Source organism: Loxodonta africana, chromosome 20 (genome assembly GCF_030014295.1).
Source record: "Loxodonta africana isolate mLoxAfr1 chromosome 20, mLoxAfr1.hap2, whole genome shotgun sequence".
In the NCBI taxonomy this organism is placed as follows: domain Eukaryota; kingdom Metazoa; phylum Chordata; class Mammalia; order Proboscidea; family Elephantidae; genus Loxodonta; species Loxodonta africana.
In genome coordinates this window covers 55,195,278-55,214,436 of record NC_087361.1, presented here as the reverse complement: position 1 = coordinate 55,214,436, position 19,159 = coordinate 55,195,278, and the positions used below count along the sequence as shown (strand labels likewise).

Sequence of the window (19,159 nt, the reverse complement as noted above, 5' to 3'; positions counted from 1 at the left end):
GCAGACCTGGGTTCGATTTGTAGCTGGCGCGCCTCCTGTGCAGCCACCACCCATCTGTCAGCGGAGGCTTGCCTATTTCCGTGATGCTGAATAGGTTTCAGTGAGCCTCCAGACTAAGACGGACCAGGAGGAAAGACCTGGTGATCTACTTCTGAAAAATCAGCGATGAAAACCCTATGGATCCCAACGGTTTGATCCCATTGCGCATAGGGTTGCCATGCGTCAGGGGCCACTCAATGACCACTAACAGCAACTTACCGAGCAGTTCCTCTGTATGAGGCACGGTCTCAGACCTTTAAATGTATAAATACATTTAACACTCAGAACAGCCCCATGTGAACTAACAGTGTGCGCACTCTTTGCTTGGATTTTAAAAAATTGTTTACAGGAGTAACTTACACACTCTGGATGCTAACTTTTGTCTCAAAGGTCATGAATATCTTCTGAGCTGTCATTTATCTTAAACTTTTCAAAATGAAAATCAAGCAAAATATAACGGGGACCACAGTCATTGATTTGCATGTATAGTGGCCACCCATCCCTTAGCCTAGCCTGTTGAAAAAAACCAAAACCCAAACCTGTTGCTGCTGAGTCAATTCTGACTTATAGGGACCCTATAGAACAGAGTAGAACTGTCCTGTAGGGTTTCCAAGGCTGTAATCTTTACGGAAGCAGACTGCCACATCTTTCTTCCATGGAGTGGCCGGTGGGTTAGAACCAGTGAGCTTTTAGTTAGCAGCTGAGCACTTCAACCACTGCACCACCAGGGCTTCTTTTGAAAAGAAAGTCATGAAAAAATGGGTGACCCAATCTATCACCCTCTGTCCTAGTTTTTCCTATTTTGAAATGGCAGCCACTCCACAAACACGCACATCTTTCAGCCAAACAAGCAAACAAGTTAAACTGACGAAGTTGCTCCAGTTGTCTGGTGTCATGGATTGGATTGTGTCCCCCAAAAATATGTATCAACTTGGTTAGGCCATGATTCCCAGTATTGTGTGGTTGCCCTCCATTTTGTGGTTGATGTCATTTTCCTTCGTGTTGTAAATCCTAATCTCTGCCTGTGGCTAATAAGGCAGGATTAGGGTGGATTTAACACCCTTACGCAGGTCACATCCCTGATCCAATGTAAAGGGAGTTTCCCTGGGGTATGGCCTGCATCACCTGCTATCTTAACAAGAGATAAAAGGAAAGAGAAGCGAGCAGAGAGTTGGGGGCATCATACCACCTAGAAAACAGTGCTGGGAGCAGAGAGTGTCCTTTGGACCCTGGGTCCCTGCACTGAAAATCTCCTCTACCAGGAGAAGATTGATGACAAGGCCCTTCCTCCAGAGCCAACTGAGAAAAGGAGACCTTCCCCTGGAGCTGACACCTTGAATTTGGATTTGTAGCCTCCTAGATTGTGAGATAATAAATTTATCTTTGTTAAAGCCATCCACTTGCGCTATTTCTGTTATAGAAGCACTAAATGACTGAGACATCTGGTCTGCTGGGATGGGGAGGGAGACTGCAGAGAGGGAAGATGGACTAGCCCACCAGCTACCTTTCTTTCACTCACTCATGTTTTCCTTCCATTTTTCTTTCCTGGATTGGGGGTGTAGGCCGATCCTAGGACCCTGACAGGCCTTGAGTTAACGTTTTTCAAACTGAGTTGAGGACCCATTAGTGGGTCATGTGGGGAATTGGTGGTTCAGTGGTAGAATTCTCTCCTTCCATGTGGGAGATCCAGGTTCTATTCCCAGCCAATGCACTCATGCGCAGCCACCACCCGTCTGTCAGAGGAAGCTTGTGTGTTGAGCAGGTTTTAGCAGAGCTTCCAGACTAAGAAGGACTAGGAAGAAAGGTCTGACAATCTACTTCTGAAAATCGGCCAATTTAAACCTTACGGATCACAATGGTACAATCTGCAACCGATCACCGGGATGGAGCAGGACCAGGCAATGTTTTGTCCTGTTGTGCGTGGAGTTACCACATGGCTGGGGTGACTCGATGGCAGCTAATGACAACAAAATGGGTCAGGAAATCAATTTAGCAAGTTGTGGCCAGCAATTTGAAAAAAATAAAAAGACTAGAATATTTTAGAAAACATCAAAGCGCATCACATGGAGAAAGAATAAACACCATTTTAAAAATAAATACTTGTTTTCCAGTTGTGTGCGTGGGCATGCCTGTTACACGGGGTCAAAACGTAAACTGCTCTTCTTACTCTGGGCTCCAGTCAAAAAAGTTTGAGAGCCCCTGGCATTAAGCCTTCCCAAAAGGTGTCAGCAGTACACATCAGGGCCACGTGCACTGACTGGATCTTCAGATCCTGGCCTCAGTGAGCATACGACCCAGACTTAAGACACAAAAGAAAACAATTTCCAAAGGTAAACCCCATCTTTCTGTAACCTGCAAATTCCTATGCTTTCCTACCAAAAACAGAGAAGCAGCTGGGAGGCCAAACTTTTGGATCACAGGAAGGAAAGCTTTTGAGGATCTCAAGACTAAAACTAGCTTTGGTGTTGGTAAGCCTTGGCACTGTTCTTTTTTGGTCTTGTTGGTTTTTAAAATTTTTTGTTGTAAAAATATAAAGAACACATTTGCCAATTCAACATTTTTCACGTGTACAATTCAATAAAACCAATCACATCATTCATTTTGTGCAACCATCACCAGTATCGGCAGCCAAGGAGCTATTCTTGAGTACATAAGCCATGATGATGGGCCCTTCACGGTTAATGAAAGGGGCGGGGCAGGAGCCAGGTTCCAGGTGCTCACGCAGTCCCTACCCTCCGCGTTCTTTTGGAGTGCACGAGGAGACATCACCAGGGAAAATTCAAGTGATTGCTGAGAAAACATTTATGACGTATTTTGCACACTGACTGAGATTGTAATGTAACAGCAGACGCTTAGAGCCAAGAAAAATTTTGCTTTCTTTTTCTAAATAAAAAGGAGCCCTAAGTCTGACCCCGGCATCAGAGAGCTTGTTTCTTTTCGGTGAGTCATATCCGCACTGGCATCAGCTTTTCAGTGGTGCACGATTGTAGATGCCAAATCCCATCCACACCGAAAGTTTGCCTGACTTCAGAGACGCAGAATGAACCATGCTCTTCGACAGTGAAAAGAGGGCACAGGTGGGCACAGCCAAAGGGCTAAGGCACCCTCCCAGTAGCGGCATTCTGCAAATCCTTAGAATGCCTTCCAGCAGAAGAGCTAGCCAAAAAGGAGGGCGGGTGGAAGGCCTGAGCACAAACCCAGCCTTATCTCAGCAAACTGGACGCTTTCTTTCTAAAAATAAGAATGGCTTCTTTCTTTTTGTAAAATCAGAATTTAAAAATTAGAAGAATTTTAAGGAAATATCATGAAATGCATTTATTAGCCACATTCCTTTGATTTATTCAAGCCTAGCTATTCAAGGTAGCCTCGATGCCAGCAAAACGAACCCAGAGTAACACAACCCCTGTATGGAAGGCCTCCAGATTCCAGCTACCAGGTTGCCATGATTTTGTCCCCAGATTATGGGCAAATCTCCTCCTGGAATGGAGGGGCCTGAGAGTGTCACATTACATTTGTGAGGACACTGCTGTGTGTGGAGTCACTTGGGGGCTTGGTGTCCTAGTGCTGCTGTGACAGGAATATAAGTGGGTGGCTTTCACAAACAGAAATTTATTTTCTCACAGTCTAGGAGGCTGGAAGTCTAAATTCAGGGCGCCGGCTGTAGGGAGAGGCTTTCTCTCTCTGTCAGCTCTGGAGGAAGGTCTTTGTCTCTTTAGAGCACTCCTGGGCGATCTTCATGTGGCTTGGAATCTCTCTTCCCCCATCTCTGCTTGCTCACTTGCTTGTTTAATCTCTTTTATATCTCAAAAGAGATTGACTTAAGACAGACCCTACACTAACCCTGCCTCATTAACATAGCAAATACAACCCATTCCAAAAACCCGTTGCCTTCAAGTCGATCCCAACTCATAGTGACCCTATAGGACAGAGCAGAACGGCCCCACAGGGTTTCCAGTGCTCTAATCTTTACTGAAACAGACTACCATGTCTTTTTCCTGAGGAACTGATGGTGGGTTCAAACCGCTGACCTTTCATTTAGCAGCTGAGTAGTTAATACTGTGCCATAAAAACCAAAACCCACTGCCATCGAGTCAATTTCGACTCATAGCAACCCTATAGGACAGAGTAGAACTGCCCCAAAGGGTTTCCAAGGAGCACCTGGTGGATTCGAACTGCCGACTTTTGGTTAGCAGCTATAGCTCTTGCACCACCAGAATTCCTACTGTGTCACAGGGGTTAGGACTTGCAACACATATTCTGGGGGGACACAATTCAATCCATAACATCTGGTACTGATTCACCATGACTAAAGAGCGACGTTTCTGGATTCTGGGACTAACAGAATGGCTACTTCTACTGGAGACTGGAATTGCTTAGAGCTGGGTTAGAGTTCTCATTTGGTATCAGATTAGGAAAGGTGCCAGTAGTCTTCCAGAAGGTGGCCACCAACACTCACGTGGGGTTAGATGGAGAGTGGGAGGGGCCTGGGCGAAGACAGGATCACAACTCAGCTTCAAACAACAAAACTCTGCCTCCTAATTCCACCAGTTAGAGAGCTATGAGGTCACCCGCTCCTTCCTAATGCACGTCCCCACTTGCCTATCAGCAGTGGCCTCTCAAAGGTGGGCAGTGGCAGTGGTTCGTGGTCACAGGAGTTATTCTATTACTGACATTGTTGATAATTGCCAGTGCATAAGCCCATTGCTGTCCAGTCGATTCCGACTCATAGCACGGTGATATTAAAGTGCAGTCACCTTTATTGTGTTTTCAAACTCCCTAAAGACAATGCATCCTCATATTGCCTGCACCCAGGACAGTCCATTCCCACCCTAAAAAAAACCCAAATCAGTTGCCATCCAGTGGATTCTGACTCACAGCGACCCCATGTTGTATCAGAGTAGAACTGTATTCCATCGGGTTTTCAGTGGTTGATTTTGGGGAAGCAGATAACTAGGCCTTTCTTCCGAGGTCCCTCTGGGTGGACTCAAACAAACAACCTTTTGGTTAGCAGCTGAGTACAATAACTGTTTGCATCACCCAGGAACCTCCCTCTGTTATGGATTGAATTGTGTCCCCCCAAAATGTGTGTCAATTTGGCTAGGCCATGATTCCCAGTATTGTGTGGTTGTCCACCATTTTGTGATCTGATGTGGTTTTCCTGTGTGTTGTAAATCCTAACCTCTATGATATTAATAAGGCAGATTAGAGGCAGTTATGTTAACGAGGCAGGACTCAATCTACAGGATTAGGTTGTACATTGAGTCAATCTCTTTTGAGATGTAAAAGAGAGAAGCGAGCAGAGAGGAGAGGGACCTCGTACCACCAAAAAAGAAGTGTCGGGGTGGAGTGCGTCTTTTGGACCCAAGGTCCCTGCTCTGAGAAGCTCCTAGACCAGGGGAAGATTGAGGACAAGGACCTTCCTCCCAGAGTCAACAGAGAAAGCCTTCCCCTGGAGCTGATGCCCTGAATTCGGACTTCTGGCCTACTAGACTATGAGAGAATAAACTTCTGTGTGTTAAAGCCATCCATTTGTGGTACTTCTGTTACAGCAGCACTAGGTAACTAAAACCCCCTCCCACCCTGCCCTTGGTAAATCACGGCCTCTCAGTTATTCACACCTTGATGAGAAGTATGTTAATCTGCTTATTGGAATAATAGTTACCAATTACTAAGCTCACTCTGTGACACACATACAGCACTGTATTTTTACAGTCTTCACTACAGCTTATGTAGAAGGTGCACGATGTCTACCCTACAATTGAGTCCTGGAGGCTCCACAAGGTTCCCTCAGCTGCCAAAGGTCACACAGCAGCTATGCAGCAGAAAGGGATCTGAATTGAGAAGTTCCTGAATAAAAGGCTTGTTGAAACCAAAACCCCCTTTAAAAAATGAGATTTGAAGTGGCAGTAGAGCAAGGTGCAACTTGGGGAAAGGCCAGTTCTAGTGGGGTTTGCTGGAGTCTTTGAGTGGCACAAATAATTCACTCACTCGGCTACTAACCAAAAGGTTGGAGGTTTAAGTCCATCCCAGAGGCACCTCGGATGAAAGGCCTGATGATCTAACTGTAAAACCAGCCATCAAAAACCCTATGGAGCATGGTTCTATTCTGACACACATGGGGTTGCCATGAGTTGGAACCAGTTCAATGGCAACTGACTTGGTTTTTTTCATTTTATTGAGGATTGCTGGTAAAATAGCTTTCCAAAAAGCAAACCAACCAACCCAACCCTGATTTGTAGTGTTTGCCAATTCCCCTGGTGTAAATATTCCCATCATGGCTGATTTCATTGAATGTAGATGGAGCTGGGGGATTTAAAACATTACAGTGTCTTACATTTTTGGTCAAAAGTAGTTGCTATAGTTTCTTTTCAACAATTTTTTTTTTTTTTTTTTGAGAATTACTAGGAACTCTAATGCTGGGATTACTTATAATTTTCCTCAGGCAGACCCTCTACATCTAGAAATGGGCCCACTTGCGGAATTATTTGTGGCCTAAAGACGGCTAATCACTCACAACACTGGTGTGCCTGAGAAATGGTGGAAGATAATGGGGCAAAGTGCAAAAACCAGAACAAAAGGTTGCTCTTGCCATGGCCTCTTTCTCTCCCTGGGTAGTTCGAACGGCTAATGGGCTCAGCTGCTAATAGAAAGGTTGAAGGTTCCAGTCCATTCAGAAGCTTCTTGGAAGAAAACCCTGGTGATCTACTCCCCCAAAATCAGCCACTGAAGTCACCGAGCACAGTTCCACTCTGACACACACGGGAGCGTAATGAGTCGGACTGCCCTAGGTGGGCGACTCAAAACAGCAGAAATGTACTATCTCACAATTCTGGAGGCTAAAAGTCTAAATTCAGGCATCACCAGGGCCATGCTCCCTCTGGAGGCTCTAAGGGAAGGCTCTTTCCCACCTCCCTTAGCCCCAGGTGTGTATCAGCTTGCAGCTGCGGCATAACTCCAGTCTCTGCCTCGGGCTTCACGGCCATCTTTCCTCCCTGTCCGTCTCTTCCCTTTAATGGATCAGGACCACCCTACTCCAGTATGACCTCATGTTAACGTAACTGATCACATCTTCAAAGACCCTATTTCCAAACATGGTCATATTCACAGGTATTGGGAGTGAGAACTTCCACACGGCTTTTTGGGAGACACAATTCAATCTAAAACACATGGGTACAGTAGCCCCTGCTGTCGCTGAAGGTGGCAAGAAGCCAATTTACAGAGATCTGAAGTGGTGGCTCAGTTGGCAAGCCTTGTGGCTGACCCTCTCAAGAAAACAAGCAGCCTTTTGGTTGGGGTCAGCCTCCCAATAAGATTTCCTCTGAGAACGAGAACTAGTTCCTCATTTTGAGGAAAAGCCACTAAAGTCTCTCGCCACCCCTGATATTTCTCAGCATCTGTACAACTGAGTTCAACTTAGGGAGAACTTTTTTAACTCAGAGATTTGTAAGAACACACATGTGCACACGCAGGTGCAGACACACACTCACACATATGCACGAACATACACACACTCACACACACATGCCAGGTGAGGACCGGGACCCAGCGTGTCTATTAACCAGAGTTTCAAGATTGGTCAAATGCCGACTGGCAGAAAATTTTCATCGGGAGTGTGAATGAAACCAGGAACCCACATCCCCAAATGCACTGTCCCCTCACTGAAATTACTTACTAGGTTGGCACTTAAAGGAGACCAGGAGGTATTTACTGCTTCCTGGGCAAAGGTCAGGTCCAAAAACACGGCTATTGACCAGGAGGTGGCAGGCCCGCTGGTTCTGGCACTCATCCAGGACCTTCTAAAATGAGGGGTAGAAAAGGGACAGACGTGAAAAATGCACACAGTGTCCAAGAGACCCCAAACCCAGGTGCTCTGAGGGGAGGGCCGCCTCCCTGCCTGCCCAATGTTCACGCAGAGAACATTCCAGCGGCTCTGGGCTGTGTCGAAGGTGAAAGCCCGTATGTGTGGGTGAATGGGTTGCCTCCCGTCGTCTTCCTGCTCTGTCCCAAAGGAAGAAGCTGCATCCAATGGCACCAGGCTTCCGTCAGAAAACCAACCTCCAATTAGTTCGACTGTTGTCGTCGAGTCGGTTCCGACTCATAGCAACCCTATGTACCACAGAACAAAACACAGCCTGAAAGAAGGACCCAGCAGTCTACTTCTAAAAAGAATTAGTCAGTGAAAACCTTATGAATAGCCTCGACGGGCACCACTAAAATACTTTTGACAAAAGCTGTGCATTGCGTTGGCTCCAGGGGACACGGGTGATCAGAGAACTGTAGAATGTGGGGCTGGCAGGGACTTCGAGGTCTCCTTTGAGAGAAGCTCTTCACTTTAAAGCTGAGAGAACTGTGGAAGTCAGGGTTCATAATCATGGCTCCTCAGCCTTAGAAATGACCCCATACAGACCACAGGAGAGCTCGCATCTGAGAGAGGTCTTGGAGACCCACACCGTTTCCAGCTTTTCCTCTTTTGACCCACGACACAGGCAAACAAATAAAATTATAAAAGCTGGTCCACACCCTCACCAAACTCAAGGGTAACGGGGCCCAAGTCTTCCTTGTGGAGCAACATTCTTCGTGAAATACTCAGACTCTCTAAAGCATTTGGTTTAAAAGCTTTCTTCCAAATCTCTCTCCTCTCTCCTGGTTTTTTCCAGGCAACTCTCTCATTTGTTATTGAATCTGCTCTGTGGAAGTTCACAGAACAACCTACCCAGGGCCGCAGAAAGACCTGAGGTTTCGCTGTCGTTCTCTCACTTCCAAGTTCCCAAACAGAACAAGCCCTGCCCGTGATAAACACAGAGGCCCCAGACTTGGGTCCGGTAAAAAGGGCACCAAATACAGTGAAAACTCTCCTAAGAATCTAGTTGCTACTTTTGGGCTGGATTTGCCTCAGATCCATGAGCCTCCCTGAATCACCACGTTCTCACAGAAGCTCATGGAACATCTCCCTGAAGGAATCACTTGTCACCTCAGGGGTCTGCCCAGATGTGGACCCTGAGAGATCCCAGGAGGCACAGCTTTCAGATGACAGTGTACTGCCCGTGCCCAGGGGTCAAGGTTATACGACTCACCCCTCAGGTGTCACCAGAGTGTTCCATGTGTTATCACCTTGAGAGGAGACCCAGACAGAACTGTTTCTAATTGTACTGCGAGCTGAGGAACACTGAGAGGGGGCACCTTCTGTGAACATTCAGTCACGGGCTGGATCAACGGAGGTTCTCCTGTGTGGACATCAACATGTCCTCTCTCTAAGCTAGGCAACCGTCTCCTGAGGAAACACTATGCCTCAGCTCCCAAGCAGTTTAGAAGACACGATGTAAAGAATCTCTTGATCTCTGGATGAAAGAGCAAAGCAAGGGATGTTTCTGGCAAACAAACCTTCCAAACAACATCAGAATTATGTTCACAAATGCTAACTTGTCGGCCTAGTTATGGAACATCTTCTTCCCTCAGGCCTGCCTGGCAGAGGCAGGCACCCATGGTGTACGGTGAGGGCGGTGCCATTCTTTGGAGCTCTGGGTGCCAGGAGTTTATACTCTCCCAAAGGAAGCATTTCCGCCATTTTGGCACTGGCCCAACATTCTGTTTGTTCACCTCAAAGGGCAGCAGGCACCTGGGGACCAGGGATGGGTAAGCATGGCAGTTGGGGTAAGAGACGGGGGAGGCCAATGGCTCCAGGGGTGGTGCCAAAGTAGAAGGATTGGGGGTGGGGTGGGCCACACAAGGAAAGTAGTGGCTCGCTTCCAGGAAAAAAAAAAAAGTTTCTCCATAGGGTATGGAAACCACATTTCCGACGAACACAAATACATTTGTTTTGGCTACTCAGTTAGTGTTTTTAACTATAACATGACTACCTGGATACTACGATGCTTGAAATGAAAGCAATAAATAGTGTAAAGAATTTAAAGACCCTGACATTGCCGTATTATTTTTGCTTTTTGTCTTTAGGCCTTAGAGAGAGCTACACAGCAATGAAACTAACTGTCTTTCTCTGTATCCCTCCTGGGAAATGTATCCCTACCCACCCTTCCTACTGTAGCTTACAAAATCAAGTGGACTTCTGATTTGCCACCTGCCCTGATCACCCTATTAGACATAGTCATATGGAACTTTGGAGGCATTAAAAAAACTGAAAGCCAACTGACCCAGTGATCTTGGCCAACTAATTATTAATATTGAATGGCTGGGGGGAAAGGGAAGTTGCCTGAATAATTGGAGTGGTCTAAATGATTTTACATCATTGAGATATTAGTTTTGACCTCCTCCTATACCAAATCTTTCCCTAAGTATAAACCCATTGCCGTCAAGTTGACTCCAACTCATAGTGACCCTAAAGTATACTAACCCTTCAAAAAGAGTGACTTAGGTGTCCTCTCTCCTCCCAATTTCTTGTGCTGTCCAGTAGAAAGACCAATCAACAAAGACCATCCAAAATAGCTCCCAATAAGAATCACACGGTTATCTACAATTGGAGAAGCAAACCATAAAAAAAAAAAAAAACCTAAGAACTAAAAGGCAATTATTGATATTTTTCCTCTATAAGTACGTTTTCTAAGAAGCTGGTCATGACCTCAGATGTCTGCCTCACAGAGATCCTTGTGGTTTGCACTAAAGAATACACAGCCTTCCTTTCATATTGGGGTTTTGCTAGGAGATGTAGGCCTGGAGGCTGAAGCCCAACCAGACTGTACTAAGCAGTATGTCTGCAAATAAATCCATATTACAAATGTACTAAGGGAGCTCTGCAATAAATAGGGATTCTATTACAACCTGTTTGGTAAAGAATCCTTTTGAGAAGAAAGTAATAGCTCACCGGCAGAACTGCTCATCTGTATACACTGGGATTTATATGAGTCAGGTTTGCCTTGAGTGAGCTATAGAATCACAAATGTATATATACACAGAGAGAGTTGAGACCATTTTATCATACTAAAACATCTACAAGAGGCAATACCTGCAACGTGGTGGATGCTACACAGGTTAGGCTGTCTTTCCTCTGGGATGCAGGCTGCTGGGAGTTACACATTTGATCATCTTGCCCATAAAATGCCGACTGGACACTTATCGTAGAATGCCGTGGACACTGGAGATTCAAGTGGTCCCCATCGCAGGCATAGGCGGTGTGGTTTTGCAGGAGTTTGGTTAGGTAACCTGGAAAATATTCAGCTATGTAAAAATGGTGGCATGGCGTCAATGGACCTCCTCCTCTAACTTCTCAAGGGAGGAGGACAGCCATGTAAAAATAGTGGTGTGGTGTCAATGGACCTCCTTGCCTAACTTCTCAAAAAGGGAGGAGAGAAATCATTATCAGCAGCAACAGGCCGAGGGTGATTCCTCTGAGGTGGAGGTCAGACATACCTCCTCTTTCCAACCAGTTCTGACACCAGCCGTCCCTCCCATGGCACTCTCTACTTCTCTGCAGGTTTCAATAACTCATTGCAATGGCCACACAGAACTCACAGACTATACTCACGATTATGGGGTTTATTAGGGAAGCAACAGGTTACAATTCAGGATTAGGAATGACTTGGGATATAGTGCTTTAGTCAGGACAGCTCTTCTCAGCAGTGCCCAGAGGCAGGCCTCTCCCTTGGCCCTCAGCCCTCAGCCCATTGGGTCTCTTGGGCCTCCTGGGCCAGCCCGGCCTCTGCTCTGCTTGGATGAGAGTTACAAAGCCCTTTAGCTCCACTGATAAGTACCCAGAGGCACCCTACTCCACCAGTAAGCCTTGGCCTGAAGGGGCTCAGCTCTCTCACTCTGTGGGCTGGGATGCCCACTGCAGCTGTCTCCTGCTGGTCTCCTGGCTCTGCTGCTGCCATTTCTCAGCTGTGCTTACCACTGCCTCTCGTGGTCTTGCTGCCACTTCTCACAGCGTTACAGCTGTCTGCCTCCTTGGTCTAGGAGGTCCTTAGTGCAGGGACCCTGGGTCCAAAGGTCAGGCTTTGCTCCTGGATCTTCTTTATGGTACTGAGGTCCCCCCTCTGATCTGGGGTGGCTCATTTTAAGCCAAGCAGGATGGCAAAACTGACCAATTCCCTCGTTAGGGTTCCATATACCTTATTTGCATGGTCCCACCCCCATAAGGGTGTCATGCATCTTATTTGTATTATTAACCCACCAATCCCCTTGGTGGGTCACAAGCATCTTATCTGCTTAGTCCCACCCAATCTTTTGGTGGGAGTTACAAGACCGTGGCTAGAAAGGACATATAAAAGTGACTCATCGTACTGCAAGCCGGGTTACATGAGTTCCAGGAGCCCACCACTCCTTTGTTGGTTTTGGGTCAGGAGGACCTCAGAGAAGGGGCTGGAAGATGGGGGTAGAGCTGCCTTAGCAGCTCTAGTGGAGAGGCCAGGAGCTAGGCCTGAGCTGGGGCTGAAGGAGTAGATGCCCCTTCTTGTGTTGGGGCTAGAAACTTCAGCTCCAGTCTGGCCCAATGTAGCCTCAGAGGGCTCTTTTCTCTACAGGAAGCACTGGGGGGTTGGCCAGGAGCTGAGGAGTCCTGGAGTATCTCTACAAACCAGGAAAACATTCTGAGTGGGTGTCCCTTGGGCTTGTAGTTGCCTGTCCTGAGGGAGACTCACACTCTCTGATCTTCCCTGAGCCTTCCACTATGTCTACCTGGAGCAAGGGATGTGGTTTGCACTTAGGAAGCCACCCCTGTGGCTGCCTCATCACTGGAGAGGAAAGCGAAGCAGGAACTCTGCCCAGGCTAAGGGTCTGCTCTGAGGAAGTGCGCGAGGAGGGCGGAGCGAGGGTAGATGTTGTCCCCAACCCCATGTCCCAGGCAGGTTGGAGGGACAGTGCTGGGTCTTTGGCTCTGAGAAGCTATGAGAGGCCTGGCAGCCACAGGGCCTGAGCTATTTCTCAAAAAAGGAAGAAGGAAGTTTCATCCGGACTGTGGATTCCCCTCCTCCCTCTCACACCTCATGATGTCAGCAGCCAGGCGGCCGGGAGGACAGCCAGGGACTTTTCGCTGAGGTGTGTGGGAGACGGGCTTGGCAGATGTGGCTCACTTGAAGAAAGACGGGGAGGAGGTGGCGTGAAGGAGGGCTGCTTCAGGGCGCCCCAATTCCCACAGACGGGGCTGTGCTTAAATTATTCCTGTTGAGGTCTCAAAATCCTCCTCAGAGCTATAATTCTCAGCTAAAGACACCCAGCCACTTCCCTGAGCATCCCTGAAGAACTAAGAAAGAGGGGCTGAGACAGTCTCCCCCAGGGTTGTTACACATCCCAATCCAGAATGTTCTGGAGAGAAGGTACAGAACACACACAGCACTCAGTCCAGACCTCAGCCCCCCTCCCTGCAGCTCCGCCTCCTCCCCCACCTTGAGAGCCATCAGACTAGCCACGGCACCAGCGACCCTGAATTAAGTCCAATCAGAGAGCGAAGTCTAAATTGAGGAGTAAAATTGACATCAGGCAGGAGAGTGTGACTCAGAGTCCTGCTCATAGGAACAGCAAAGTCACCCTGGGGCCACTGAGGCCGGGCAGAGACCTCACAGGGATTGGAGGGTCTGGTGGCCAGCGCCTTCCTCCAGGACACACAGGGAACCCTAGGTAAAGGTGGAGTCATGTACATCTGGGGAGGGGGGGCAGTGGTGGTTCAGTGGTAGAATTCTCACCCTCGATGTGGGGCACCGGGTTCAATTCCCAGCCACTGCACCTCATGCAGAGCCACCGCCCACCTGTCAGCGAAGACTGGTTTGCTGCTATGATGCCGAACAGATTTCAGTGGAGTTTCCAGAATAAGACAGCCTGGGAAGAAAGGCCCGGTGAGCTATTTCTGAAAATCAGCCACGAAAACCCTATGGATCTCAACAGTTCAATCGTGGCCGACTCAATGGCAGCTAACAACCACTGTGTACATTCCAGCCTCCGTTTTTGTCTCTCAGCGCCCTGTCACTTTGTCCTGCTGTGGTGGCTGGAAGCTATGCCACCGGTATTTCAAATACCAGCAGGGTCACCCATGGTGGACAGGTTTCAGCTGAGCTTCCAGACTAAGACGAAGACGAAGGACCTGGTGGTCTACTTCTGAAAAAAGGAGCCAGTGAAAACCTTATGAGCAGCAGCAGACAATTGTGAGGATGGTGCAGGACCAGGCAATGTGTCGTTCTGTTGTACATAGGGTCACTATTACTCTGAACCAACTCAACGGCACCTAACAACAACACCCTATTATGAACTACACCCTGCGCCAGGCAACTCACGTTGTCCCCGATGCTGCCCCTAGGCTGGTACCCTAGTACCCAGGTCTCTTCAGGCTCCTCCCTAAAATTTACCTGCCATGCACCAGGACAGAGGTGGATGACTGACTGACTCAAACACTAAATTAATTCTCGGAGTGTGACGTTGGCTTAATGTTCACGGTTTGTCCCAAAAGCCATGTGCTGCTCTGGACGAAGGGAAGGACAAGACCCTCAGAGCGGCAGAGCTACACGATGAAAGGGACCCGGATCCTGGATTCATGGAGGAAAGAGCTGCCTACCCTACAGACTGCTTACAGGAGAAAGAAAGAAATTTTTGTTGTGTTGAGCCACTGTGTTGCTTCAGGTATGCGTTAGATGTCCCTGAGTGGTGCAGATGGCTAAGCACTCAGCTGCTAACCAAAAGATTGGAGGTTTGAGTCCACCCAGAGGCACCTCAGAAGCCTGGCGAACTGCTTCTGAAAAACCAGCCACTGAAAACCCTGTGGAGCACAGTTCTACTCTGACATACACGGGGTCACCATGAGTTGGTATTAACTCAAAGGCCACCAGTTGGTTGGTCTGTCTGTCCCCATTAAACAGAACTTAAGCTCTGTGGATCATTTACATCGAAACACAATGTGTGGGCAGGGAAGGGGCTCGAGATCCTCTGCACGCCATATTTGTATTGAGAGTGGTATTCTTTTTTTTTTTTTTTGTGGTCTGTGTGTGCTTTAGGTGGAAATTTACAGCTCAAATTAATTTCTCATACAAAAATTTATACACGTATTGTTATGTGACACTAGTTGCAATTCCTATAATGTGACAGCACACTCCCCCTTTCCACCCTGGATTTCCCACGTCTATTCAACCAGCTTCTATCCTTGTCTGCCTTCTCATCCAGCCTCTGGACAGAAGCTGCCCGTTTAGTCTCATGTATCTACTTGAACTAAGAATCACACTCTTCATGAGTATTTTTTTATGTTTTATAGTCCAGTCTAATCTTTGTCTGAGGAGTTGGCTTCGGGAGTGGTTTTAGTTCTCGGTTAACAGAGAGTCAGTGGCCATGTCTTCGAGGGTTCCTCTGGTCTCAGTCTGGTCTTTCTACTTGAATTTGAGTTCTGCACCACACTTTCCTTCTTCTCCATCAGGGACTCTCTGTTGTGTTCCCTGTCAGGGTGGTCATTGGTGGTAGCTGAGCACCATCTAGTTCTTCTGGTCTCAGGATGGTGGAGTCTCTGGTTTATGTGGCCCCTTTTGTCTCTTGGGCTAATATTTTCCTTGTGTCTTTGGTGTTCTTCATTCTCCTTTGCTCCCGGTGGGTTGGGACCAATTGATACATATTAGATGGCTGCTCGCAAGCTTTTAAGACCTCAGGCACCACTCTGAGAGTGATATTCTGGAGACGGAAGCTTGATCCATGGAAACCCACTGCCGTTGAGTGGATTCCGGCTCATAGTGGCCCTACAGGACCAACAGAAGATTCAAGGCAGAAAATAATTGGGTCTTGAAAGCATTCTAAAGATAGATGAAGACTCCATGGGAAATGAACCCCTGAGAGCAGCGGCCGCTCTCTGTCTTCAGAAAGACATGGGAAGTCATTCTTAGGATCATCATCCCTGTTACATTTCCAGTGAAAAACCAAAAAATCCAGTGACTAGAGAATGATCAGAATGTGAATGACTGATTTTCAAGAGGAATCTCTGGGTGGTGTAAACGGTTAACAGGCTCAGCCGCTAACCAAAAGGTTGGAGGTTTGAGTCCACCCAGAAGCGCCTCAGAAAAAACACCTGACAATCTTCTTCTGAAAAAATCAGCCATTGAAAAGCCTATAGAGCACAGTTCTTCTCTGACTCACGTGAGTCAGAGTCAACTCAATGGCAACTGGTTGGTTGGTTTTCAAGGAATCATGGTGGTGTTTCACAAGGTGGCCTCTGGGGGTTACAGGTGTTATGCATATGCTGGGGTAGGAAGGTCTCTGGCAAATTAAGTTTGGGACATTAAACCAAGTTAAACACAGTGCTTTCCTGCAGGACATCTCTGAGCCACAGATAAGCCAGTGTGTACTAGGACTTTCCAGGAATCTTCCACATGAATTTAACCAGCTCCCCCCGCCCCTTTTTTTTACACGAGGCATCTGACAGTTCAGTGTTAAGCACAGCATTCTTAAAGGAGCATTCACTGGAGCCCCATAAAACATTTCTGGTGTGAAAAGCATCCTGCATCTAACTTGGATGATTTCTGAAGGTGGTCAGAATCCCACCAGTGAGGCCGTGAAGGGGGACGAGGAGGAGGAGAAGGAGCAGAGAATTAAAAATCACCAGGCAGAGGCTCACACTGGGATGAAGGTGTGTGACTGTGACCGCTACCGCTCAGAACAGGTGTCATCACCTGCTTTACTGTGAAGATCAAAAGATGTAATGGGCCTGAGTGCCTCTTATCAACCATAAGCCACCGCACTGCTGCAAGGTATTACTATTACACTGTGAATCCTGGAGAAGGTAATTAACACAGCACTCCCATTGGTGGAACACTGAGCAAACTGTCTCTAATCAAATCACACTTTCTCTGAGCGCTGATAATGGAAGGCGACAACCCACTCGGCCCAGGAGCCACCTTGCTGCCCACAAATGGCACTGCAGAGAGCAGACTGCAGCTTAACTTGGAAGGGAAGGGAACTCTTTCTCTCTCCTTCTCCTTCTTCCTCTTCATTTTTAAAACAATGAAGGTCTTGAGTCGGAATCGACTCAACAGCAACTAACAACAATGACAAAAGTTTCTGTTAAAATTAAAACTACCATGTTATTAAATTTGTTTACAAACTCATAAGCTTTATTTGTGCAATTTGTGAATGGGGGGGCGGGGAGGACATTTGGTCTGAAAGCCAGGCGAGAGCTCCCAGGGGTGATATAAAGCAGAAGTTTTTGTAAGCTGTGGCACACAGGCACAAGGAAGCTATACTGGGCAAATTTTGGATTGGCTGGCGGGTATCTTCTTTCCTTATAGGTTAAACTGAGTAAAAAAACTGAGTAAGCGAGTCCTAATTGGTTAGCTTAGGTTTCTGTTTTGGGAGAAGCAATTGATTGACTTAGGTTTCAGCTCCTGGGAAGGTCAAACATTTATAGGAAACAGAAACCAGCTAGGTTTAGGTTTGCTGACATGAGGCTTAGCGTAAGTGACTCCATTTTGGGCGTAGTATAGTCAGGTTAGTATTGCTAAAATTGTTAGAGGAGGCCAAATAGCCTATAAATTCTCCTCTTTTCTGAAGCCAACCCCTCCACCTAAGTCCAAGTCTCCCTAAGGCTGACATTCCTTGAGTCACTCCCAGCACAGGATATAAGGACATCAGCCACTGGCCCCACATCTGTGTGCTAAAGGTCCCTAATCACCAGGGGCCAATTTCAAAACCTGGCTTCTGGGAAGAGAAAGGAATTCAATTATATTGTCCCTGCCTCCTCCCCCTGCTTTTTAAAATAAAGCAGCACCCTCCACTCAGTTAATGCCTTGGATAACACACCACGCCCTTCCATTCGCAAATACTCAAAGGTGTTTCTACATGTTTGAAGTTCTTTTCCAGAAACCAGTGTTTTTTTTTTTTATTTCTTTCTTTCTTTTGTGTTTGCGAGTGTGTTTAGGGGATTGGCAAAAGCCCAATGAGGGGGCAGCCGACATGACTTTGGAGCAATGAGTCAGCGTTTCTAAGGGTGGAGGAAAGCCCCGCAGTGGATAAAGGCTGATGACTGGGCAAGAGTGTCAAGATCAGAAAGTTAGACCCTGGTTCAAGTCCTTTCTCTAGTCCCAGGAATGGAACTAAGAAGTTGAACCTAGAGGTTAATGTATGAAGAGCTAGAGCCATCAGCCTGTTTCTTACATATTTGAGAGGGAATTGTAAGAAGGAGAGATGACCAAAGGCATTACTGGTCCAGTGGTAGCTAGAATTCTCACTTTCCGTGCGGGAGACCCTGGTTTCATTCCCCACCAGTTCACCTCGTATGCAGTCACCACCCATCTGTCAATGGAGGCCTGCATATTCCTAGGATGCCGAACAGGTTTCAGTGGAGCTTCCAGACTAAGATGGACTAGGAAGAAAGGCCTGGTGATCTACCTCTGAATATCAGCCAGTGAAAACCCTGTGGAATACAGCAGTCAGATTCACAACCAACCATGAGAACGGCACAGGACTGGGCGTCGTCCTGTTTCATTGTGCATGGTGTCTGTACATGGGGTTGTCGTGAGTCAAGAACTGACTTGATAGCATCTAACAACAACAGGAAACGACAAGCGCGACTATCACTGCTCTTAAGTTATGAGTTTAGATCCTGGTTCCAAGACAAACCAGAGGAGAGAGAAGGTGAATGAGTTGTCTTAAAGTAACTATTCTTACTCTAATTAATGTAAAATTGAGAGATTTATTAAAGAGGCAGCTCCAGCTGGGGTGGGCTGAACTCCCTATAGTGGAACCCAGTGACCCAATATGGTGACTAAGTAGTGACATTTTATCAGGGAGAAACAAAGGATTTGGTTGGCATTTACAAACTTCGATCATTGAAAGACATTACATGATCGGCAGTAAATCACTTTAAGGTGGGACTTCCTGTGGCAGGAACTGGTAAGGCAGGACATCCTGTGGCAGGAGCTCATAAGGCAATTGGCTTAAAAGGATATAGGTGTCTTTCTTAGATGGTTACAATGTGGTAATCATAAGGGTATATGAGCGTGGTGTCACAGGGTAGTTACACCATCGCTGGGCATTTCTTAGTTTCATGATTATGTCTACACAGAAAATGGCTGTTGCTAGGGTGGAAACGGAACTAGCTACAGAGGAGTTGAACTCAAACCTCAAGTTGGTCACTTCAGATCTTCTCAGATACCTCAAGTTTTAAAATTCCCTTACACAGAGTCTAGTTGAGGCAGAGATTATACACGTTCTT

General features: G+C 47.0%; 1 protein-coding gene across 2 annotated transcripts in view; it reads right to left on the bottom strand.

Annotated features, from left to right (window-relative positions):
* EVA1C (eva-1 homolog C) overlaps nucleotides 1-19,159 on the bottom strand; it is a 100,034-nt gene that overhangs the window by 39,105 nt on the left and 41,770 nt on the right. For both annotated transcript variants that reach the window (XM_003410306.4, XM_064273185.1), the window contains exons 2-3: nucleotides 10,997-11,193; nucleotides 7,712-7,835 (exon numbers count right to left, since the gene is read on the bottom strand). In XM_003410306.4, the coding sequence (XP_003410354.2) occupies nucleotides 7,712-7,835; nucleotides 10,997-11,193 (321 nt within the window). The remainder of the gene's footprint in view (nucleotides 1-7,711; nucleotides 7,836-10,996; nucleotides 11,194-19,159) is intronic.